Raw genomic sequence first — 26,473 nt, forward strand, 5'->3', positions numbered from 1 at the left:
TATAAGCTAAATGTTTTTCTTTCACTCATTTCTTTACTCTGTGGCTGTAACACTTGCTTTCAGTTAGAGATGGAAGGTCTCATGGCTGACAGCATTCATCTCACATTTGGTTACCCTTCTTTCATTCATGCTGTCTCAATTTTCTTTTATTTATGTTTTCCCATTCCATCTTTCATAACGTTTGCAGAAAAAGAAAGCCATGGTCAAAAAGAAGAAGAGGACAGTGGCCACTAGCTCAAAGGACAAAACCCAAAGGGCCACAACAAAAAAATCTGAAAAATATGCATCCAAGAAGAAGAAAAGTTATCAAGCAGCAGCAAAAGGCAAACTAGGGGTAAAGGTAGCCAAGAAAAAATCAAGATCTTTCCCAGGCCAAGACTGGAAGATCTCTGATAATAAGAAAAAAATACATCTAACCCCACTAGATGAAAACGTCTGGCTAATACCATAACCTGAATAAAAGTGATACTCTTGAATTTTTCCTACAGGATTTCTTTTAATAATGTACCTTTTCTTTAATACTAGGCAAATGTTGTTGATGGATTTCAAGAGTATAGCATAGCTGAAAATGACTATGGGCCCCAGACAGAAGCTCCCTCCAGAACTACTGAAGCCAATGAGGTAATAAGGACTCTTGAGAAAATACTAGGCAAAAACACTTGCCCACCAGGTGTCAATGATTCAAAAAACACAAACACATTTTAAAAGGATGAATGTTCATCTGTGTAAATATACATATCTATACATAACAGCAATTAATGCAATTTTATGCTTTCTCAGCCAATATCAGAACCTACTATTTTCCCATCAATTCCGTAGAGGTCTGCTGAATCTTTAGACTGAAGAGTTCACGATTCTGGAAATCATTCAGTGATATATGCTGTGGGAATGCAGGGTTGTTGCATTCACTGTGGATGTGAATGGAGCGGTGTCTATTATAAACTAGGTTAGATACTAGAAATAGTCCTCCTAATTTAAGAGGAAGTGAAGTCTCTAATTTTTCGTGCAACTTTTAAGATGCGGCATAAAATGAGCCTAACACAAGCAAAGAACGGCTGCAACCATAGCAGCATATTGAAGATGAGTCAGAAGCCATCATTTCCTTTTAGTAGTTCTTCAGCTAAAAAAACCAAATTATTTGCTTTTCACTGAGGTTCTATGAAACATTGTATTTTGAACTGTCAAAAAAGGAGAAAATTATTATTTTGACTTGTGTTAGAAACCACATTTTTGGAAAGCTACAATGACAAGCCTAAACGTTATTTTGTTAAGTTTACTACACCTGAAGCCAGTGTTGATTAATATGTCTGCATATTAATTAATGCTAGTTTTAGAAAATGATGGCTAATTACAAGAAATACTGTTTTCATTTTTATTCCACATTTTCCTTTCAAAATGAAGATATGTTGCTTAAAAGATGTACAAAACTGCCTCCCTTCCCCCCCTCAAATATTTGAAAAGAGGAAAAAGAGTCTTCTTTTTTTCGTGTGTTTTCCTCCTATGTATTTTGGAAGGTGAAGGTGAATTAAGACATATTTTACTCATTCTATTGTAAGCTGTTCTTGTGTTAAATTTCATGTTTACTTCTCACAAGTTGGTCAACAGAGGCATATTTCAGTAGTACTGTTTCTTGGGCATTTATAGGCCAATTGTGCAATAGTACAGTCATTATGAGGTAGATCCAAAGTGCTAAATACTTTCCTTAGTGAGAGCAGTTCTGCATAAAGGTAGAATTTGGCTTAGAAGTGGTTCAGATCCACATTTACTCTAGCTGTAAGGCAAAAGTCATAGTCGTGCAGCTAATGGAATTAGGCAACTGATAAATCAGAATTTGTCCTTTTATTTTCATTGCAATATATTTCAATATCATGGTTAGATCAAGATATTTTTAATTACTCTGGATGTTAATTAGCATCTTAATATATTTTTTAAGATCGTACTAATTCATCTTGTCTGACCATCTAGAATATCTGTCTCATATTAGCAATATCTGAACTTTGATTTCTTTCAAAATTATCCTTTCAAGAGACCTCTGTAAAAGAATAAAGAAATCCTCTTTTTTTTTTCATAAATGGTTTTGTACATCTCAAATATAGCATTCTTTTAAACTGCTTTGGTGCTTGAAAGTTGGTTGCTTGGTTTGACAGTTTACATACTTGAAAATGAAAGCTTAGATTTCAGAAATGTTAAAATTAATCTTGCAGGTGGAATTTGACTCAGCCAAAAAATACATAATTTACCATGACAGACGTGAACCATGACTTTTCGAGTGATGAATAAACTGCAAAATCATTAACAAGAGGAAAGAAATTGAAACATTTGTCTCAGCAGTGGTATTTATAGACACAAAATAATAAAGAAGGCTGGGCTTAACTAAAGCAATTCCTTCACTTCCTTTACACTGTGACTGTAAAAAGGTCTGAATTTATTCACTGTTCGTTGTGCTTTATATGTTCATTCATGAATGCTTGTAAATGTGAAACCAAGCAGGGAAATTTAGCTATATTTGGCACTAAAGTAACATTAAGCAAGCAGTACCCATAGTGTACTGACTATATTGAATTCAATGGTTTTGGAAATAATAAAAAAATGCATATGAAAGCATTACTTCTTTGTACTACTTATACAAAGATCTTTTAATTACTCTGAAAGGCTGGACATCCATTCTTTCAGACTCTAATTAAAAGACAATATGCTATAGTTCTACTGTTCTTTCTTCTTTTGACAAGTCATCATGGTGGATCAGCATATGCTTACATTGCTTTACTAACAATAACTCACGTATTCCTCCTATTCCCAAATCTTTGCTACTGATATGAATAGCAAAATCCTGTTGAAGAAGTATTTGCTGAAGAATACATAACTGGAGAGGATTATGATAAAAAAGCTGAGGAAACTGAATATGGAAACAGAGGAGTAGACCTCAGTGAATCTGATCTGCTGGTAGATGGAGATTTAGGCGAATATGATTTTTATGAATATAAAGAATATGAAGAGAAACCAACTGATTCCACTAATGAGGAGTTTGGTCCAGGTGTTCCTGCAGAGACCGATATCACAGAAACGAGCGTAAGTTGATTGAAGGCATAATGCAGATTAATTTAATTTAGTGATTCTTTTATAGTTTTACAGTCTCAGAACTGTACAGAGCTTGATCCAGAGCTCATTGTACATATTAGATATATTCTCACTTTTGACAGGCTTTGGATCAAGCCCATCTTCTTGTTTTAGTAATCCTGAACTCTTTTTTTTTATTAAATGCAGGGGTTTTGTCTGTTTTGGTGAAGGGAGCAAGGGAGGGTTGAAGATGGGAGGGAAAGTAAAGAAGAGGTGGAATTCCAAGAAATAAATGATAAAATGAACAATTTTAAAAATCTTTCTAAACTAGAGCTAAAGCTGGAAAGAATGTAAGTTCCAATGCAGGTGAAAGTACTGTAATTAATATTTTTATGTGATTACCCTAAGAAGTTGAAATGCATATAAGTGTCTAGAATCCCATGTCTTCTGCTACTTTCCAAGGAGAAAATTCATGAGTGGAAGGTGAAGGTCTGAACCCTTTCATGAAAATAAGCTTAGTCAATGGTGACAGGTTTATGACCTTGCAGGAGTGATAGGATGACATGGTGGATCTTGTGAATCATGCTTTTTTGTGTGTGTTTTATAGCGCTCTCTTTCCCTCTGACTTAATCACAGGCTTAACAGCAAGGCTTTAATTTTCCTTTAGTTGTGCCAAGATCCTCGTTTACCAGTTTACCGAACTGTTGAAGCTGCAAAGAAACTAATATGACTAAGACTGGAAGGAAAATTAATTCCCAATTGGATTTTTAATTGATAAGGCCCTGAATATAGTAGGAAAGGAGAATTTTTTTGCAGTATTTGCTCAGTCTTATCTTTATTTTCCCCTCACAAACTCCAAACTTCAGTTTCCAAAGAATCCAAGAAATAACAGCAAATGCTGTGAGGTTGCTTTTTTCTGCCAACCTTGAAACCAATACTTCTGTATTTCGTTTATCACTCCTTTCTAAACCCTGTTGGGGTCATTGTGTTTTTTAATGATCCTTATCTATGCAATGTGATACAAGCTTACTTTTTTCCTTCTAGCACAGATGGGGACACTGTGGCAGAATGACACAGAAAAGGTCAGATTATCTGCAAAGCAAAGAGCCCATAAGGCACCATTTGTGCCTGCATTAAGCAAAAGACTGTGTAGACTCTATCCCCTGGTGTAAATTTCAAATTAAAATGCCTTGCTACAAAACCGAAGGAGTCAGGAAGCTTGAATTAGAATCCAGGCTCTGATCTGTGCCAACTTTATTACAGCTCTCATCTGCTGAACCAGATATATATCGTATAATTTTCCTTTGACATATGGATTTATTTGGAACAAGTGAAGTTCTACCTTTGATAAAAAAAGGCAAAATGAAAAGCACTCGGTACCTGAAAACTTTCAAAAAAGGGGCAATATTTCCAAAGATTCCAACCAATTTTTATTAATATAATAAAATGTATTTATCTGTACCTCTTGCTAGGTTTTTAAGAACTATTGCATCATTACTAGTGAGATCTGTGCGTTTATAAATCAATACAAAATGCACAAGCCATGAATCTATATCTCTGTTTTTCCTTTCCAAAATATTTCATATTGAAATACTGTAACATTATCCTTAACATTTTCAAATCCCCAACTATTTTAGTGTGAACATGGAATCACTCTACTGAAATATTAAAAAAAAGCATTTCGAATTTTCATCTAAACAGAGCTGAATTTAATTTCTAGTTTGCAGTCAAGAGAAAAATTCTGAAGAAAAATACATATCTCCTGGTTTGAAAAAAAAAATTAGTTGGTTTTTTTTTTTTTTTTTTGAAAATTGAGTGTGTTCTGCCATTAGCATTTGTTATTGACCTGTTCTTTTAGGTACTTCTGTTATCTTAATCCTGAACCCAAAACTTCCCATAGAGCTGATCATAAAAGAATTTTGCAGTTGATGCTAGTTCATGTAGTTAAGAGGCATAACTGCCTACCCAAGAAATATTATTTAATGTTTACAATGCTACTTAACTCCTTTCCCATTTATGCCATGAAGTCACAGACTCTTCTCAGACTACTTTACATGTTGTGTATGTCTAATGAATGAAATTAGGAGCTTGAAGGGTACTGTCCATATGGGACCAAGGGATCTTTCTTTAGGCTTGCTTTTTAATTGCCAAGAATATGTCCATTCAAATAAGAAAAGAAACAACATTGTGACTTCCACACAGAAGTTGTAGATTCTTAGTCCAAAGTCCTAATGTATACCATGGGATGCAAACTATTATATCTCATCAGAAAACTACAAATGGACAATATCCAATAATTTGAAAAGTACGCATGCAGTTTTTGCATTTTCCATTTCTCATGTATTAAATATTTTTGATTGATATGGTTTGTGCCTGTGATGTGTTTTTCTAGCACAGGTCAGTTCCAGCTTTAGCTTGCAGTTATAGGTTGCTGCAGTTCTTTATTGTACCAGGTCCTTATACCTTCTACTTATTTTCATTTTGGGGGCTGTTTTTACTGGCCAGGTGACTGGACATGGGGCTTACGGAGAAAAAGGCCAAAAGGGAGAACCAGCTGTGATTGAACCCGTAAGTACAGATGTGGGTGAGTTTTTCTTTAGCACTATATAACAGATGTACACTGTTGATACATCATTATCAAACCATGTTGTTCATGATAACCTTATCCGTGATCTCTGAGACAATCACCTGCAGCGTGGACAGTGTAAAGGTGGTAACAGACACGAGCCTGTTCAGCCTTCTCTTTCGGTTACAGAAAGGACTGACCACATGTTCCTTTAAACAAGGAGAATCTTCTTGTGCAGAGGAAAACAGAGTACAGATATGCTCTTCAGGGCCACTTGGTAACTACAGCTTGGACAGACAGCTTAGGCACAGATAACAGTGTAACCACAGGTTTCAACAAGGGCAAGGAAATCCCTCTGAGAAGTTAAATAAATGCTTGTACGTCTAAGCTGGTGCAAAAATTTACTTAAATACTTTCTTCGAAGGTTACAACTCGGTCATAAGCACAATAACGGATCAGTAGCTTACAGAATTTTTCTCATCTTTAAATAGTAGTGTAGTAACGAAGTGGCTTTTACAGTAGGAAAAAGTTATCATGTAGCATCATGCTTGACAATTAGAAACTAAAAAGGTAACTGAATTTAAAAAAAGAAATACATTACACAAAAATAATAATTTTATAACATCTAGCAGGCGTCGAATGCCAGTTGTGGTTTACTCGTCTAGAATTTTCAAGCGCTGCTTTCAAGTATGTATTTGATCCAAATAGAATTAAAGTTTAATCTTGTTTTTATTTCATAGAAAATTAACTTCAGAAATATCAAGGGAAGAAATTAGCTTACGTCAAAGCCTGATAAAATATTATGATGTGTCATTGTTTCCTGAATATCAGAGGTCTGGATTCTGTGATCCAAGAGCTCCCTTTTAATTCTATATTCCTATCCCAGAATTAGCATTTGGTTAAGTTACTGATCACCAAAGTTAAAGGACTACAAAAATGAACAAGTTAGAAGTCAAGATTGTGACCTTTCAGTCATGATCTGTGAAGAAGCTCAGCGTGTGTTAGGTCATAAAATGCATGTCTTTTCTAAACCATTGCAAGATACATTTAGTTTACACCCATAATACTGAAGAGGTATCCACTGCCAATCTCCAACATTGTTGGAGTTCACTACAGCTAGCTTCAAGCTTGTTTGTCCAGTCCTCCTTCCTGTGGAAAGCCAAGTGCAAGTGAGGATCATGTATTTATAGGTCTTACCATGACCTGGAATTTGGACTAGTGTCTTCACTCAATAAAAAAAAAAAAAATAGGAGGTGCTATAAGACCCACAACATAGAAATAGCCAGAGCTATGCACACCAAATTCTTTAATGGCATAAAAAAAAATAAAATATTTTGAATCAAGTACTATGAAAACTTTCAAACCTAGAAGTCTTTCTCACTTTTAAAGCCACACAGCAATTCAGATTCCAATTCTAGTAACTGTGGAGAAAGGATCCCCAGAAAAGTTTATCAAAACACTAGAAAATATTAACTTCAGTAGGTGAGCTAAAAAGATGTTTTATATTTTTCTCCAAGACACAACAAATTTAGTATCTTTTTTCATCCCCCCTTAGGGTATGCTCATTGAAGGACCACCAGGACCAAGAGGACCTGCTGTAAGTAGATTAGTCACAATTTCTTTTTATTGCCTTTAATTTATCCACTGTGCTTTGGTATTCATGAGTTAGTATAATTAATATTGGCTTTATCATAGTTCTCAAATGGTATATTGGACTTAGCGTGTTTAGAAGGGAGTAAAAAAGGGTCATCTCCAGCATTTTCAGTGACAGCATGCTACAAGCTGAGTGCACATGAAGATCAGACTTTTGAATGTTGACTATAAAACTTTGTAAGAAAAAAAAAGTATGGCACCTGATAAATTATTTTATCCAAATATGTGTTCAACATAATGTTCCAGAGAAAAAATAGTTCAAAAATGCTGCAAGCCGTCATTCAGCATAATGTCATTCATTTTCCATAGGGTCTTACAGGTCCCCCAGGTCTACAAGGTCCTGTCGGTCCTCCAGGTGACCCTGGTGAAAGGGTAAGTCAACATCTAGATTATCCTGGGTATTCATGGTATGTCTTGCACTAATTGCTCCAAGAGTAAGTAAGTAGGTTAGATCCTGATCTGAAATATATACACATAGGTTGAGAAACTTCAGTGGAACTGAGGCTGATTTACTCAGCTGAGAAAATCAACTGAGAATCTGGACCAATATTTCCTTAGTGGTATAAATATGTACTGTAACTACTGCAAAAAAAATTATTTACTATTTGTCTATATTTCTCTGTTTTGATGTGAATTATTTTAAAATATAATAAAGCAATAGGTACAATCATTTCATATGGATTTGAATGAGTTTTAAAAAAATCAGTATGACCTCAGCTATAACACGTATAGATACAGGAAAAAAAAGCTATACAGAATCAACATGGAAATATTGAAAGTGGTGGATAATATCTAGACAATCTAGGCAGAATTGGCCATACTAAATAACATACTGCATGAGAAGCCTATCCAGTCATGATTATAATTGAAATTTAAGCTGTTATTTTAGTCTGACATGTTCTTACAAGCCTTTTCTTACTGCCACAACTAACTCAATTTTGAAACAGCCTAAATATATTTATTTGAGGAAAATATGTTACAAAAAAATTTTCCAGAGTTTTATGAGTGATTTTTTACCAATTCGCCTAGCCTGTTCAAACTCTATTTGTGAATAGAAAATGTTGAGAAGATGCTGTTGCTTCACTAAATAATGACATAATGTTAAAATCCCAAGAATGCTTCACCTTAATAGTAAGTCAGCATCCACACTGCTTTCATATTTGTTACCTGTAGATTAACTAAACAACATATTTTGGAATTTAAACTTATAAAATGGGAATTTTAACACATTGTAATGCAACAACTACTAATAATAGTTTTTTAACTAACTGCTTACTGAATTAATCATAAGGCAATTCTTGACTAACACATCATGTACCTGTCATGGAACAGAATTCACGTTTTATATAAAAAAGTACACATTACATAAAAAAAAATAATTGTAGAAAAAAGAGCAATACAGATACAATAGCAGATTCTGCTGTCAGATTCCGTCCTAATGAAAAAACATGCCTTACTTTAAATTTTAAACATATGTGGACAGGTTTGTTGTTTTATGTAAACAACAACCAGTGTATACAAATAAAGGCTCTAACTCTTGCTATAACTATTCTGACTGCTTTTCACCTTAGGTAAAAAATTTAGAAAAGTAACATTCTGAGGAAATTACCATTCAAGAAAGGCACATTGCTTAATTTTAAGAAGCCCGCATTAATACCTAGAATAATTGAGAATGTTGTTTAAGCATGGAACTACTGAAGAATTAGGTGAGAAATCCATGACTTTTTGTAGTTGCCTATGGTGCTTCAGCTTTTGTATTAAATTATTATATCATTCTAATCCTAATAATGTGTATAAGACAATTGAGAAATGAATGAACATACACTCCTGGAGAAGACCATAAGTGGTCCCACTTTTACTTACTCTAGAGATGAATTTTACTCATATAAAATGGTGCAATGGAAGAAGAAAGTGAAAACTAATCTAATCTTCAGTTTCATCTTCAGTAATCTAATCTTCATCTTCGGTAACCTAATCTTCATTTTCTGATCTAATCTTTCATTTCTAATCTTCACAAAGACACATAATCATATGGCATAAAGTCACTGCAGGTCACAGTGAAGGTTCTTTGGGTGCTTTGCAAGTGCATTTAATTATTTTTCTATTTTTTAACCTTAACTCAAAATTGCCTGGATATATAATGGTTCTTTTAACAATTACAACATTATATTCAATATTTTATATCTGAATTAGTAATAATTCTCAATTTAAGATTTATCTGTAGTGTGTTATTAGCATGGAATTATTTTTTTATGCTTCAGGCTTTTTTCGAAAAAGAGCTCAAACAGACTTAGTAACAGGCTACTGATCTTAATTCCTGAAGAGGGGAAAAAACATCAAAATTTTTCGGATCACTTTTCCCATTGTTTTGTTCAACTCCTGAGCAGCAGAAGGAACCAGTTAAGACAGTTTGATGTTTGTTGGTCTGTCATTGCAAGCCTGCAGAGAGTCGTTCTGGTGAATGAGTACTTTGTTTCACAGATATGCAGCAGGCAAATGAGCACTCCTGATTCAGGTCCTTCCTGCCCTTGACAGCTTCAGCTATTAAAAGTGCAGCATGTAAATTGCTGTGAGGAAAGGTGCAATTATAAATCTAACTGTTGTCACAACAGCAATATTTATTTATGCAGCATGTTGGATCAATAATCATGAGCGTTATGTACACACATTGGTACCTTTCTTCAACTCCATCTTAACACAAAAAGTTTAGCTCTTTTTAAACTGTCAGGGAGAATTAGATTTTATAAAAAATAGACTTCAAGTCGTAGCTGCAGGACTTACGTAGCCTTTGAAAATTAAAGCTACTCAAAAGGTGTAAAGAAAGAGAATCATCAGTGTTAGTTCTCTATATCAAATAAAGAAAACACTGGAACACAATGCAAATCTCAGCTCAACCCAATCTATAAAATCTTTAGCAGAGCCTCCATAATTAGGTACTCCATACTCCATTTTTTAATATAATTTATAAGTAAAATAATTAAAAATAATAGCTTTCTTCCCTATTGCTGAATGTCTTCCCCAAATTCAGTTATTTACCTCACTAATAATGAATAACATTCCCAAACTATTTGCAAAGAGACTATTAATCCACGAAGTGCGTCATTATGAATACAAGCATAAGTGTGTAAGAGTGACTCAAAAGGTTTACCTTATGTAATTATCTTTTTGTTCTCATCCCTTTTTCTGTTATCCCTTTTAGGGTCCACCTGGTCGCCCCGGTCTTCCTGGTGCTGATGGTTTAGCAGGTCCCCCAGGTACCATGTTAATGTTGCCGGTAAGTTGTATTATGATTACAGGGTAGCCAGCCTCCAAAAAGAGGAAGTGTGTTTCAAGAAATGTATAGGTGTTTTCTTTTTTCATCTGATTTTGTCTTTGGAATGAGAGATGATACAGTTTCTTGTATGGTGTAAGCATTTCAAGATCATATGGTACTACCTTTTTTACCCTCAAAGAAAGCATATGCTTTAGCTCCTGCATGGCTGCCAGATTGGAACCTACATGAATGTATTAGACTCACTGAAATCCTCCTTATATTTCAACAGTACCTATTATTTGCTACTATATGTCCTAAACAAGGAGTTTGCTGTTGCACAAAGGGCATGTACTCCCAGCAGGCGTGTGTGCTTTCAAGTCTCCTTGACATGGAGAATTTTAAGCATTCCGTGCTTAAAATTGGACTTCAGTGTCCTCTTTGAAGAGTCAGTGCATCCTTTGAATAGAAATACATGCACATAGCCAGCTCTGCTCCCACTGGAGTCAAAGCAAAACACCATCTGTTTTAGCAGGTGGAGGAACAAGGCCAAAACTGTTAAAGTATCTTGCAGCTTTGCAGTATGAAAAGTACTATATGCATGGAATTCATTATTCCTAAGTGTATGTGTGTACCTGAAAGCTCTGATGAGTACCAGTTCCCAGAGAATTGATAAACCAACTATAAATGAAGGGACAGTATTTTTGGTAAGTAAAGCAAAGCAAACAAGAAGTCTCGAAGCTCTAGTTGCCGCAGTTCTGATACAGGAGGCAGAACTACATCAGTATCAATGAGGAAAGGATGATTTTGTAAAGTTTATTTTCTATTTTTGAAAAAATCAATGGAAGTTTATTAAAATACGCTAATGTTTTTGACCTCTTGCTTGCACCAAGTTCTGTTACACAGCTGGCTGTGTAACAGAAATATTTGTTTACCAATAATTAGTTGATGGAAAAATGCCACTACTCTACAGGGGAATTATTCCCAAGTCATTCTTCCATCTATTATTGCTGTATCAGTTTGCTCCATTAAACGTAGTAAGTGTGGACTAAGAGTTAACTATCAGTAACTTTGGAAAATCTCAGTAGCTTTAATTTTAGATGTTAATGAGTCTCAACTCAAGTGATTTACCAAGTCAAACCAGAAGTTTCTCGGAAAGGAAGAAATTGGCTTCAGGTTTTCTGAATTCCAGCCTAGTTGTTTAATCACCATCCAGAATTCTTTTCTACACTTATAAACCCCACTGAGAAGTCAGTATCCTTTTATAACAGATGACCTGCTCACTAGCTTAAGAGCCATCCTGGTATAAAGGAGTAAACAGGTGAAATCGAATCTAGCAGTGGCAGAGCATCTTGTCACAGAGGTACCTTCAAAACACCAAGTAACATGTGGGAGACACCTTTTGTGGGATGTGTGGCTCTTCATCGTCATGTGCAGAGCTTGAATTCATCAAAATGGGTTCTTCTTTTCAATGGATGCAAGACAATGGATTTAGGTACGTTTGCTTGAAAAAATATTTTGAAAATGTGGTCGATTCCACATTATGTGGATCCCTACAAACCATCTGGCCTCCCTTCAAATGATAGAAGGCTTGGTAGTTCTAATTTTAGAAAAAGTCAGATGTTCATATGTGGGGGCTTAAAGCAATAAGATTTCCATCACTTTCAAAAAAAAATTCTTCCATTCTGATGATAATAGATGAAATAGGGCAGTAGAAAGACCTCAGTCAGTCTGGGTGTAGGGAAACTGAACAAACTGTTGCAGTCAGTGAAAGATTCATAACCCTGATATCCAGTGTGCCTATGCCATACCTTTGGAAAGCCATGCTTCTTGTTGCAACTTAGTGTCTCTACAACATTGCAAAGCTTCTGACTGCAGTTTCATGAGCAATAACAGCCCAGGAGTGCAGCAATGAGGACTTAAATTTTATTCTGTAATTTATTTTGAATTTTTTAGAAACGACACACAACTTTTTCATTTTAGATACCAAATATTTTAAAAATCGACGTCTGCCTTAATTTTAATTGCATTTTTCTGTTGGTAGCTACCAATGTACAGAGAATTAATTAATTTTGAAACATATTTTTAATGAGTTTTTTAGAATTTATTCTGGCCTGGTTTTGAGGCAAACAAACAAGCAAACAAAATGAAAACCAAAATCCTATGAAATCAATAAAATGTTTGCTCATAAGGGATTAAATTTGCACTTCATTTCTAAACTGTTACCAATGACGTAATATTTGTGCTGGATCTAGTGGCCTCAATGCAGCAGTCTTCTGAAGTTCGTGGTGTGTACTAAAGACGGAGACCCTGTGTCTTTCAAGTGGTTTATGCAGCGAATAACAAGTATGAGTTTAATTTGACAAATTCTGAATCCTTTTCTTGTTTTGATACTTGCAGTTCCGCTTTGGTGGAGATGGTGAGAAGGGCCCAACAATCTCAGCACAGGAAGCTCAAGCACAAGCTATTCTCCAGCAAGCTAGGGTGAGCACAAGGAGCCTGCAAACAAAACTGCCACAAGGGTACAGCTCAAAAAAAAATTTCCATTTTATATCATGCAGGATGTGAAGAAAAGAGCTCTAAGCATCATCTCATCACAGTAATCCTTATGGACAACTGAGTCAATGATGGGGGCTATTTGCTAATGCATTATGAAATTGTATTAATATAGAATCTGTATGCTGGCTGGCAGCTTTTTCTTGATACCTGTTGGTTTGTTCTGTTTGTTTTCTCAGATTGCTATGAGAGGTCCACCTGGTCCCATGGGACTCACTGGAAGACCAGGTCCTGTGGTATGTAAACAAAACTGGGGCATAGGTTTAAGAACACAATAACGCAAGTCCATGGATCTCATTCTGGCCTTGCCTACACCTCTGTATTTGTACTTATTTTATTTGAAAAAAACCTGATATAATCAAAGCCATAGTTTGTAGTCTTATTCAAGGTCTGCAATCCAACTTCAATACTAAATCAGTTTTTATTGTAGATTTTGGGGTGTTTGGATAAAGCACACTGGTAGACTTAGAAAACTAGCAGAGTTTTACGTAAATAACTACATATGCCTCTACAGTCAGTCACCTCCGTAATAATATTTACAAAACTTCTTGTGGTAAATATGAAACTCTACAGAAGGAGATACTAAAGCAAGAGTGTGAGGACCTTGGCTCACTACTTAAGCTGAATCTGGAGAGTTCTTAAGAGGCATTCATATAAGCAATTAAAAACCATACAGATTTCTAAAAGAATTGTGCTTTTTTACTTCAGTCCTGAATTTGGCTTGACTGTTAATACCAAATGATCTGCAAAATGGCCTTGTGGATGTTAAAAAAGCTTAATATTTATACAAAGTCTATACATGGAACACTGCTGACATGCAAAACAACTTTTTGATCACTAATAGGTTTGCCTCTGTAATCCATACAAATACTTTAAATAGACAATATTCATAATGAAAGAATAAAACCAGGTAGGAAGCCCAGCAAGCCAAACCCACATGATCAATCTTGCAATTGCAATTTCCACTTTTAGGAAATGGATACTTTTCAGACTCAATAGTCCACTAAATGGTATAATTTAGCATTTACCATCTTTCAAAAAGCTATTATAAAGCATCTGTACCATGATATAAAATAACAAATGCTGCAGCCAAGATCATAAGCTTTGTAGAAGACTAGTCTTTTATAAATTTCTCCCAGGTGATTGTATTTATCTTCTGATGTAGAGTGAAATTCTCTTTTATAGTTAGCACAGCATCCATGTTTGAAAGATCCACTTAATTTGGAAACTGTTATTTTGTCTACTGTGGTGGCACAGCTGGGTTGGCAAATATTTGGCCTCTTACATTTTGATCTATGTCTGCTGTAATTTTTATTTACATTGTCATTACGGTGGTGGACGCAAAGAGTAATGTTAGCAGTTTGTATTAGATCAGACAAGAATCTAGTTGTAAGACACAGACAAGAATACAATTGTGCTATTGAGAAATAAAAACAAGTGATTGCTGGGTAACCAAGAGAAAAGGATTAAGCAAGTTCCTATTGGTTTATTGTGTGACGGAAGAGTGACTGCAGAGATATGCCAGTCACAACTGTAGCAGCACGCATAGAAGACAGCAGTAGAAGTTGCTGGAGGCCACCTGGTTTTCTCCTTGCCTCAGAATGCAACAGCATTTTCCTCCAAAGTAGTTTCCTTCCACTCATCCCAGTTGTGCAGATTTGGTCATAACTTAGAAGTGGTGAGACAAAAGTATAAGAAATACGCTTCCTTTCCCTTCTTTTGTGATTCTTTCCTTTTTTAATGTGATGCTTCAGCAACAGTCCATAGCTGAACAGTAACAATCAAGTCCTCCCCTTCCAACCTCCTCTTTTTCTCTCTAATCGTCACTCTCCTTAACGTACAGTGTCTGTTAGTTTGAAAGGAGGAGAGCAGATGGACAAACATGAGTATAGCATCCTTCTACTACCAACAGAAAATACTGGCCAGGTTATCATCCATCTCATTGCGTATAATTACAGCAACACAATGCAACTGAAAGGTTGCTTCAGTGGCTCTCACTGCTGTTCCCTCCAGTGACCACTTTTATTAACAAAGAAAACCCAGAGGGGCATAACATAATCCCATACTGTTGAAGGAATATTTTAGGGAGTGTAAGGAACACTCTGAATTGTGTTCTTCCCTGATCCTAGCAGCTTAACATTCTCTTCAGTGACTCTTGAAAGCTAGATGATACTAAAACTGTTGTAAATTGTAGTCGTTTTGACTCATCTTCATATAGCATCAAAAAATCTGTTCCAGATTATGCTCTGCTCCAAATAGACCAGTGTTGCGAACCCAGTCTGTTTATCTAGGTGAAATTTACTGTTTTCAGGTAAATTTTAGCTAAATATCCCACCAGAATCTCACTTGGTCCCCAGAAACTGAAATCACTGGAGTATATTCCTATTTTTAAGCAGACCTATATAAGAGCAATTCTTTTCTAGAGTAATTCTTCTAAAGTAAATAGTTGCTGCCAAGCAGAGAATTTGGCTCTCGGACTCCTGATTGATATAGGTATGCAATACTTACAAATAGTCAAATGTGTTGGGTCTGTTTAACAAACGAATACGCTATTTCCAGCAGTGCGTTTAAATCGAGAGACCCGCAGGATAACATTCAGTCTACACATATAAAATAACTATAGAACTGCTGTAAGCAAGGAATTAATTTGTAAAGACTGGTATAATATTGACAGCAGGTTGTATACCTTTAGCTGAGGTATAACCTGGCCTCATACTCACACTTTCATGTTTTAAAAGCCTTCATGAATTTATGTATGCAAAATTCAACAAATTAATAATAGTAATAGTTGTTTTGCACCTAAGCCACCAGGAGGCTCTAGAAATCCAACTCATTGATCTGGCAACATTTTTGGCCTACAGTTCCAGAAGCATCTACAGATTCATCTGTCAACTCTTTGTGTGCCCAGCTTATTTTAAGAATGAAGTAGTTGGAGCTTTTACTCTTAATATGAATTTTATTTTGTTAAATTATTAGTAGCCAATAAGATACATTTAGAAACATAACAGTTATTGAAATCTTAAACGTAGCACTGTCAAAGCCCCAGTCTAGCTTCAACTGAGTCTTGAGTTCACAGGCTTTATTTACATCGAATATAAAATGGATTTCTCCCTACAGATATGAAATGTAATCCATTATATTAATTAAAAGCAGAGCTTACATGAGGGAAACCCAAACAGACAGTCACTACCTACCAAAGCCACTGTTCTCTCCACTGCCAGTACCAGCTCAGGATCTGATTTTCAGTTCGCTTAGGACTTGATTAGGACCTGCAAGGTCAGTGGGAATCTGTCCACTCTAGGACGCTAGACTCAGCACTAAGCCAAGCCACGAGGCCACTTCTTTCTTGGAATGGACACTATGGTGAATATAGGAGGACTATCAATTTTCCAAAGTCTGCAAGATTTGTTTCATATTAAATAAATACATTTGGTCTTGACCTATTTCAGAAGTCAGAAATGCAAAAATCCTTTTGCCCATGACAGTAAACTTCAGTATGTTCCTTCCTTGGGCCTGTATTCTATCTAAGCATGTCAAGATTTTTTGGTTTGTTTTGTCTATTTTTGTGAGACCACTATTAAGAAAATGCAAACTTACTTTGACTAGTTCTGCCCCAGATTCCATGCACAGTATCTTATCCTGGATGAAGATCTGTTTTAGGTCTGTTTATGATTAAAACTCACTGTGAAAATGTGTATCATTATTTAATGATAGTAAAGAGATGCAGTTATTTAGATTTTCCACTTCTCCAGGGCCAGATGCACAAAGACCTTGATTAAAACATCACTGAAGTTCATTACAAGATTAGACAGGGTTTTCATTGACTATAGTGATCTTTGGATTGAATTCCAAGACTCTCTAATTTTCTGTACAACACAGATAAAGGTAAGAAGAGGTGGCTTTCATTTCAGTTGCCTTCCCTACAGCGGATGCACTTGTGTTTGCATGACTTATGTTCTTACTGTGCTCATATTTAGCTCTCAAATATTAATACAGAACAAAATGTTACATTTGATCCCATTCAAATTGATGGGTGTTTTCTTTGGTAGTAGAAAGATTTTTGGCCCAGTTAGGCCCAGTGTCTAGACAGTGATATATCAGGGTATATCTGCAGAATCAAATGGTGAATTCACACCTCCTAATGAGTAGGGGATTGTTTGTTTTTTCTCCCTATAGTTAATGTATAGAAAGTAACACTCAATTAGAGTTTTTTGTATATTTAAACAATATGTTTTGCTTTTTTCATCAAGGGTGGACCTGGAGCAGCAGGTGCTAAAGGTGAAAGTGGTGAACCAGGTCCCCAGGTACAATAACATTGCCTGTTATGTTTGAGTTTGTTTATCTTTAAGAAAATGCATTCATATCACTTAGAAGAAATCCATGACTGATATGCTTTCCACGTGCAATTGAAGAAAAATAGCTTTTACAATACTATCCTAATTAAATGGAATAGCTTGATTGTTCATTTTGAAATATGTTATACAACAAAGTAATTATCCCATGTAGAGTGTCATCACTTGAAAACCTGTTTTAACATTGTCACTTCAGGCTCTTTTCATTGTTAAATAATCATATGTCAGTCTGCAATTGTATGACCTTGGGCTCTGATCTTATCAGATCTCATAAGGTAAGAGAGATTGAATTTAATTGGTAATTAAACAGGATATATTCAAGGAAGATGTGACATAGCAAGAATAAATCTTTAGGAATCAGTGCGTGCCTTTCTTAGCTTACTGTTATATCAGTGCAGTGATGTTAAAGAGCATTGAAACACATTGAAATCTTTCAGCTTAAACCTAAAAGTAATAGAGAGTTCTTAAAGAAATAATGATAGGAGTTTCTGGAATGCTGATTTTGCCAGATCTCAAGTGGTGTTGTGGATTTGCTACATTATTAAGTGCCTGTCTTAAAATTCCACATGAATATTTGCAGAAGAAAACTAAAGCAATTAAATAAAAAAGCACTCTGACCAGCTGGTCAGTGTACCAGTTTGCTTACTTACATTTTTAGTATTTTTTCTCTTCCTTCTCGGCATTTTTGGGTGGCAAGTCCTTACCATTGCTATTTTTGCCTGAAAAAGATGCATTTGGATAGGAGATGAGAAAGCTTCCACAAAAACATATGCCACACAGTCGTCAGTGAAAGTTACATGTGTTTAAAAAAGTGGAATTAGGTTTTTCAGTCTGGGGTAATTTGGTCTTACTCTAGTTAAAACAGTGCTGTGTAAAGCTAAGACAGCAGGTGAGCTGTTTTCCAGCACAACTCACATTTGTGTATGAGTTAGGAACCTGAAATAAGCGCTCTTTAGTTTTCATTAAATACTTACTATGTGACTAAAATAATTTTTGCATGAGAGGAAGAAGGGTTTTCAAACAACAGGAGACTGAGATCTTCAAAGCCATGAAAAGAATGTAAGAAGCTTTTATGTTAAAAGGACCAGTTATGCGATGTATACTGCCATCTCATGAAAATTAGTGTTAAAATTGGTAGCGTAAAGGCTAGTTTGGATGCCCACGTTCTGTTAAATGTAATGGGAATTTGGAAACCAGAATACACCTCCTGGTAAAAAAATGCAGCTTTGTTTGTAAAAAAAATCTTATCTTGTTCTTGAGGTGAGATGTTTAATTAGCTTTTTGCTGACATGAATATGATTCTAAGAATTACACTCTTTAAATTCAGGGTCCTCGTGGTGTTCAAGGTGCCCCTGGTCCGAGTGGAAAAGCTGGCAAAAGGGTAGGTAGCATACAGTTCAATCCTGCTCTGGGTAAATAGTTTCTATTTAAAATATATCTAAATATTATCTGGTTCCACTGCATTTTCAAATGTTTGCTCCTTTGGGGTTTTGCAGGGACGTCCTGGAGCTGATGGTGCCAGAGGAATGCCAGGAGAACCTGGTGCAAAGGTAAATAATAATAAGACCTGATGCTTTATTTCAGTCTCGGAATGGGCTAGACAGATTTTATGTAGGTACCACAGTTTCTTTCAGGCCAACCACAAATTCTTCTCTCAAGTGAAAATATTGAGGTTTCGGATAGCTGGGTCAGATGCAAGGACCGAGAATGAATCATCCATTTGAAATATGGTAATTAATGGTAATGGCTAGTAGTTTAACCTTGAAGTATCTTGATTCTTGGGCATGATTCCTCTGAGTCAGTTTCTAGTTACAGAGTACCAATAATAGTAACATCAGTTTTGCAACTGCAAAGTGCAGATAGAATCAAGCTTTTTATTTAAATGTAGACTTCTTTTTATAAATAGCATAATTACAGCACAGTGAAAAAGTTGGTGTGGCATGTTCTGTTGTGTTAATGCATAGAAGCAAATTTTATGAGTTTGATCTCTGTGCTCCCCTCCATGTGTTTCATTCAATAACAAAAGTGTACATACAGCCAAGGGCAGAAATTAGCTCTTGGAAGTAAGACACAATTTACTCAGAGTAACGCAGAACATAAAAATCATTTACTAAACCTGGGATTTCATCTTTCCTAGGGTGACAGAGGATTTGATGGTCTTCCTGGCCTCCCTGGTGACAAAGGTAACAGGGTAAGAAAAAGATGTATATTTATACAACACCACATTGATACTGTCACAGAAATAATGCACTATTCATTAAGAATATTACTAAGCACTATGAGGAAGTTAGAATGTCAGCTTTTCACACTACAGAATAATATCTATATTGTCCAGTAATGTATTCCTCATTAAACATTTTAGTAATATCAATCAATAGACAACAATTCATATATATGTATTAATCATTTAAATATATTTTCAGAATTCAGATCACATCTTCAGCTAGGTTTTGCACTATTTTTTCTTAATTAAGGAATTTGCCTGTTGGATTTAAAGTGATTGTCAAAGGAAATAGTAATAGGAAAAGGAAATTAGCATGAAGTTTCTGTATCAGTGGCATGACAAATTTTAACCTGCTGATGAGCTTGCTCAAAAAAAGCATTTGAATATTTGAATTGCAAACTGAATTGTTGAGTGTGGCTTATTACAACAACTGCAGCTTAAAGAAAGATCAGTTGTGTCAGATAAGTTAGGAAAACTTGAAGTAATATTTAAAACAACTAATGTACTTGCTCCTTATGTCATACCAATCTGTAGGATGAGACTGAATCTTTCCCTACAAAGTGTAGAAATAATCACAGCAGGGGATTTCTGCTTTAAATTATACCCTGAAGGCAGATGCTAGTAATAACATACTCTACTGAATGTAACTCCCTTACTATTCTCCTTGTAAGTGCAATGTACCATAAAAGGAACAGTGAGTGGGAATGTCAACAGAACCATTCCCATATGTGCTAAATCTTGATGACTGAGGAATGATTATAGCTCTCACCCTTCAATGGCTTAGCACAGTTGCTGCACTTCCCAGAAAATCTCAACTGTGTTGGCCCATATTGTAGTTCTTTGTAACAGCATCTAAAGATACTCTTTTGAGTTCTCTCTGCACTGGGAAAAGAACTTCTCGTGTTGTACAGAGATGTCTTGATCCTCTTTCATAGTTCCATTTTACTTAAAGAGTGTAAAGAAATCTGCGCATCACGTAATTGAAAGCCAGCTTGATCAGCAGGTGACCAGCAGAGGGGGCTAGACATTAAACTCTTGCCACTACTTCACTCTTTGAAGGCTGAGCAGAAATTGGTTCAGAGTCAGGGAATGTGTGTCTGCTTTCCAACCTGCAACACTAGAACTCTATGTCTGTGGGACCTTCCGAATCATAAAGAAACTAACTTTTTTTAAAAAAATATTCTGTTTGTTTCATATTTTCTAAACAAATAAAAAAACTAAAACAGAAGAGTAAGTTTGGTTTGAAATTTGCAAATAGTATTGAAAATAATAACTTCTTTTCATCATTTCTTTCATCCCGCTATTTAAAAATTACTGTGTTCTCTGTTTCTATGAAAATCTTCTGTAAAAACACAAACTGTGATCTTTCTGAAAGCAGCTCAATTCAAAGCCATATCATATAGCTGTAGCTCTTTGGATTCATATATATTGACAGCATATAATGCAAATATTCCGTTCTCTTTGGCTTAAAATAAAGAACACTGAAAGAAAGAAAAGAGAAACATTTTTTTCTGTTGTAGTTGTTTCAGCTGTAAGAGAATTGATGGTGAAAACCCATAACCTTAGAGTAGAAGTTTTACAACTACTTTTAGAATTTGTCGTATTTGAACTATGAGTTGCAAATTGGATGTCTGTCTGAGGTTATTCCTCTGTCAAACACAAGTTGTCAGACAGGAGTTACTAGATGAGATTCTCTGACTTCCAGTATTGGGGAGATGCATAACCCTTCTCCAGTATAAAAGCAAGACACTATATACTAGAAGAAGAGGTCTAAGGAAAAAGAAATTCAGGCTTTTACAGAAAATTTGAAGGAAAGAATTACAGAACTGAAGAACTGAGAATGCTGATAATAATAGGAAGTTTTGTTCTTACTGCATAATAATACCAGGACACTGAACGCAAGCTCCTAATCTAACTCTAAGTGCAATGTGATTGCAAGACAAGAAAGGTAGCCCTTGAGGGGATGAACTATTTCAACGTCTGAAAGCTTAAGTCAGTCTTCACCTGCATATTAATCAGAAGCCAGAGAATAGATCATGTGTCTCGTGTATCATCTTTCAGGAGTGTCATTTAGCATGTAGAAAAACACATGCTTTACCAGCATATCACATTGAGTAGTTCCAAAATTTAGCAAAATATAGAAATTGCTGTATTAATTCGTCTTACAGGTATGAAAGTGTAGTTCATAGAATTTCATTCTCTCCCATGCTTACTCCAGCTTATAGAGGACAGAAAGGCTGTAGGATAAAATCCTGACATCCCTAATATTAAATATCTCTGGAGTAAGAGAGCAAGTTACCTAAAGTTCCCTAGGAAAGTTTGAAAGAGTAAAGAATGGAGCCACTGAAGTGTAACTCCATATATCTCTGCTAGAATCCACAGCTGTGGTCAGGCTCCTTGGAGACACTGATAAAATTAAGGCAAACAGCATGAATACTTGGTTGTTGTCCAATGCCAGAAGGAAGTCACAGTCTAAAAAGCCGCTGCCCAGAAAGAGGTCAGTCAGTGGTGGTTGAGCTGTGCAGCACACTAGCTCTCTTTAGAAATAGGGAAAGAAAAATAAATCCTAAAAGTATGGTCCAGAATCTACTGAGGCTCTGCATATATAGACTAGAAAAGCCTGAGCCTCTGAGGGGAAGTGTGGAAGTCTGGCTGCCTTCCAAAGCCTCAGACAAATCAGTCCCAAGGCTCTCAATGACTGGTGCCAGGGTGCGTGGTTCTGAAGAGTGGTCAGTGCACTTCACCATGTATATTCCAGGGCCCACCAGTTGGTTTATTAACTTCTAACTGTGTACACATGCCTTATTTTACTGGCAGTGATACATTGTGTGGGAGGAGGGGGAAGGTGTCAATGAGACAAAGAAAAACGTGCCTAACGCTGCCTTTTGTGGCAGTAGTTTGTGTATGTTCTGGGGCCAAGAATAGTTACAGAGTGAAATTTTACAAACACAAATAGTTCATTGTTTTAATAATGTTCATTTGTTTTTATACTAATGTAATAAAAGACTTTACTGAGTACTATAACCTACTGATTTGTATCATTGTGTCAAGACGTGTTTTGACACATCAGACTTCAGCTAACACATTTGTTTTCATTTCCCTTCCCATCGATTATTGTTTCCAGCAATGGATGTATTATTTTAATGACTTTTCTTATTCTACAGGGAGACCGTGGCCCACAGGGACCTCCTGGCTTACCTGGTGAGGATGGATCAAGAGTAAGTTGCTATTTACATAGTAAAATCTAGAATGAATCTTTGTGTAATGGGAATGTGTTAATGATACATGTTCTTTTTTTCTAAAACTTCTATTCCCTTTGTACAAAAACAGGGAGAAGATGGGGAAGTTGGACCAAGAGGTCTCCCAGGTGAAGCTGTAAGCAATGCTTTCTTATTCTTCTGTTTCTGTTAGAAACAAAAGTCACTCTCAGATTTTTTTCCTTTCTATTGAACTGTTCTGAATTCCACGTATAAAAATTACTCTGTGTGTGTATATAGAGAGAGTATGGATTCCATCTGAAAAGCAAATGAACAGTTTTGGTAGGGGTGAAACACTACTTACAGGATTAGAATTAAGTCAGGAATATACCCAGCCAAGTATACATAACTTCAAGAATCCCAAAGGCTATTTCCCATTGTATTGTGTAAAACAGTCACTGCAGTCCTTGATACATGGACAGTATAGCCAAGCTCCTTTTGCTTTGATAATGTTTTCCAAACATCTGTTTATTAGAAAAGAAAGCCTGGCTTCTTCTCTATTTTCATACTAGTGTGCTTCATTGAGTATTTTTACACTTGTCTCACATACAGAATTTCCACTGCTGTCAGTTGAAATTATGCAGGTGCTGTCACTGCAGAGTAGAGTTCTGCATTGCAGGCAAGAAATCAAGCCTCAGAACGGGGCATTTTACCCTAAATATATGATACACTGCTACCTACTCACAAAGTAGGAAGAAGTCACTACAGTGTCAGAGTGTTAGTGATTTGTGACTGTATCATACATGAGGAGACTGGAGACTCAGTCCTGTCTACTTTAGCAGTGTGACGTGAATGATGACACAAATGATGAAAACTAATATTCATTTACATAGGGATTTACAAAGCCAAAAGATTATGTTATAGACCAAATCTTGCTCACCTTGTTTAGGAGAATAGCCCTTGGTCTTCTGTGGAACTTTTTAGGGATAAGAGGAAAAAATCTGATTTTGGTTTCCAGAATGCCTTGCATTTATTATAATAAAATTATTATTAATTTTTAATTATTTATTTGATCTTTAAAAGCAGTGTTTTACACTTAGAATAGTAGCATAGAGTATGACAGACCATCATGTTTTCTAAAGAGAGGAATACAAACATATGCTACTATTCATGTCAGACCATCAAGCCAAGACATAGCTGACGCTATAGTGGAAGATGCTGTGCCAATGTTCTGCATCAGTAAATACAAATAGTTATCTCCTACCATTCTCTGAAATGACCATACAGTAGCTAAATCAAAGTTTGCCCTTCCACTGACACTGTGTTCAGACATATGGTGGCCTTTGGGAGAATTTCATTCCTTCCTTCCTTCCCTCCTTCCTTCCTTCCTTCCCTCCTTCCCTCCTTCCTTCCTTCCCTCCTTCCTTCCTTCCCTCCTTCCTTCCCTCCTTCCTTCCTTCCCTCCTTCCTTCCCTCCTTCCTTCCTTCCTTCCCTCCTTCCCTCCTTCCTTCCCTCCTTCCTTCCCTCCTTCCTTCCCTCCTTCCTTCCTTCCCTCCTTCCTTCCCTCCTTCCTTCCTTCCCTCCCTCCTTCCCTCCCTCCTTCCCTCCCTCCTTCCCTCCCTCCTTCCCTCCCTCCCTCCTTCCCTCCCTCCTTCCCTCCTTCCCTCCTTCCCTCCCTCCTTCCCTCCTTCCCTCCTTCCTTCCTTCCTTCCTTCCCTCCTTCCTTCCCTCCTTTCTTTCCTGCTCAACCCCTATGCTGTCTTCCCCTCATCCTTCTTACTCCTTATGACATTCCTTGCCTGGTCTTGCTCTTGGGCCTTTCTTTGTCTAGAAAAAATCATGCAGGTGTTAATAAGCGTTTCTTCTCTTACAGGGTCCACGGGGATTACTGGGCCCCAGAGGTACACCTGGTCCTCCTGGACAACCTGTACGTATGAACTGGTTTGTATTTGCAATTGCCAGAAGAAAAATGGAAGTCCATTGAAAGTTGTTCATATTTATGTTGTTTGTTGTAGGGCATTGCAGGTATCGATGGACCTTCAGGCCCAAAAGGCAACATGGTGAGTAAGCAAGCTGGGAATTTAAAAGGGAGTAGATTCTAAGAATCCTTTCCACATTCTTTTGTCCCTGCAACTATGCCATCCCTTCCATTTAATTAAACCTTTCTGTCAAAATATTCAGATTCATTATGATCTGACATAGAAAAGAGAAGCCTTCTATTACTTAATTCTCCGCCAAAAGGCCTAATCATGCTTTCTCTCAAGCTCCTTTAGCACCGTGGACTCCAGTGCTTAGATCCTATGTGTGAGCTGTTATTCTCTATTAAAGAAAAGGCCATGATATTCATTAGCATGAAAAATATCATACTGGATAGAAAGTTGGTGGTAGACTTTAAAGCAGGAGGAACAAAGATGAGTTTGTATTCCTTTTAGTCCTGACAATGAGGATCTGTAGTGCAGAAATGCAAACCTAATGCCCTGGTATTTTTTTGCGTGGTAGGGTCCTCAAGGGGAACCAGGACCTCCTGGTCAGCAAGGAATCCCAGGCCCACAAGTAAGTGTAAAATAACTCTCAAGAAATACGATGTAATGTGCAGCAAATGTTTAATAAATGGAAATTACTAAAAGGTTAGCTTTTCATGTGTAAAACTGATAAAGCTTCAAGGATTTTATAAATAATACTGCAAATGTGCCGAGGGCAGTGGGAGCAGAGTTTTCAAGTAAGCTTTCAGAGGGATTTTTCATTCAGGAGAAAAATGAGTCATTCAGTGTTCCTGGAATGCAGCAGGAATGGCCACACCTGGAGGAGGGTTCTGAATAGGATCTTGTTACAGACCTACTGCCAGAAGAGTGGCTTGTGCAAAAGGCTCACACAAAACTCCTGATCTAACTCATAAGGGGGGAAAAAAAACCACTTATATTTGCCAGTGTGTTTAAACAGATTAATGAGGGACCTTTCGTAGGGTGAATGTATGTATATTGTTCTCCCTGGTTTCTCACACTGGTTTCTTTTTAATAGGGGCTTCCCGGTCCACAAGGTCCTATTGGACCTCCTGGTGAAAAAGTAAGTTACAGCATTATTCTGGTATTTCACAGTCAGTTCTGTGCAACAACCTTGCTTATGTGCTTAAAGGTTTTGCTGTGTTTTACAGAATAGTAACCTAAGATGTAAAAATTAGCAGATCTTCCTGAAATCATCAAGTAAATGAATAACCAACGGAGGCTTTCCTCTTATATACACTTTTGCACATGCATTATTTCCTCCCTTTATTTTGAATGAATTTTCTGTTATTAGCATCAGAATCCCATCTACAATATTTAACAGTGTGTATTTGTATGTTAATTTCACAGCAAGATGTGAAAAATATTTTTTTTTATTAATAGCTTTTTTATAACAAATTTTTACCTACTCAAGTCTGTCAGTTTTCTTTTTTCAAGGATTATATTTTGACAAAACTCTACAGTGTAATTGGCATACTGTAGTGTGAATTGGTGGGTTTTCCCTGATCTATCTGTTTGTACATGCTCATGTGCTTTGAAACATCTTCTGTTAATTTCAAAAATGTCACTATTGGATTTTATGCTAATTTTACTTTTCTCACCTTTTTGTTGAATTCC

At 36.3% G+C, this 26,473-nt stretch overlaps 1 protein-coding gene across 1 annotated transcript in view; it reads left to right on the forward strand.

Annotated features, from left to right (window-relative positions):
- The window catches only part of COL11A1 (collagen type XI alpha 1 chain), a 159,921-nt gene that overhangs the window by 50,777 nt on the left and 82,671 nt on the right, over positions 1 to 26,473 (forward strand). Inside the window, exons 7-24 of the mRNA XM_054213016.1 lie at positions 526 to 621; positions 2,824 to 3,069; positions 5,563 to 5,625; positions 7,179 to 7,220; positions 7,586 to 7,648; positions 10,476 to 10,550; positions 12,927 to 13,010; positions 13,262 to 13,318; positions 17,333 to 17,386; positions 18,762 to 18,815; positions 18,931 to 18,984; positions 19,572 to 19,625; positions 22,823 to 22,876; positions 22,989 to 23,033; positions 24,730 to 24,783; positions 24,872 to 24,916; positions 25,356 to 25,409; positions 25,875 to 25,919. Coding sequence (XP_054068991.1) covers positions 526 to 621; positions 2,824 to 3,069; positions 5,563 to 5,625; positions 7,179 to 7,220; positions 7,586 to 7,648; positions 10,476 to 10,550; positions 12,927 to 13,010; positions 13,262 to 13,318; positions 17,333 to 17,386; positions 18,762 to 18,815; positions 18,931 to 18,984; positions 19,572 to 19,625; positions 22,823 to 22,876; positions 22,989 to 23,033; positions 24,730 to 24,783; positions 24,872 to 24,916; positions 25,356 to 25,409; positions 25,875 to 25,919 — 1,239 coding nt within the window. The remainder of the gene's footprint in view (positions 1 to 525; positions 622 to 2,823; positions 3,070 to 5,562; positions 5,626 to 7,178; positions 7,221 to 7,585; positions 7,649 to 10,475; positions 10,551 to 12,926; positions 13,011 to 13,261; positions 13,319 to 17,332; positions 17,387 to 18,761; positions 18,816 to 18,930; positions 18,985 to 19,571; positions 19,626 to 22,822; positions 22,877 to 22,988; positions 23,034 to 24,729; positions 24,784 to 24,871; positions 24,917 to 25,355; positions 25,410 to 25,874; positions 25,920 to 26,473) is intronic.

Source organism: Rissa tridactyla, chromosome 8 (assembly GCF_028500815.1).
Source record: "Rissa tridactyla isolate bRisTri1 chromosome 8, bRisTri1.patW.cur.20221130, whole genome shotgun sequence".
Lineage (NCBI taxonomy): Eukaryota > Metazoa > Chordata > Aves > Charadriiformes > Laridae > Rissa > Rissa tridactyla.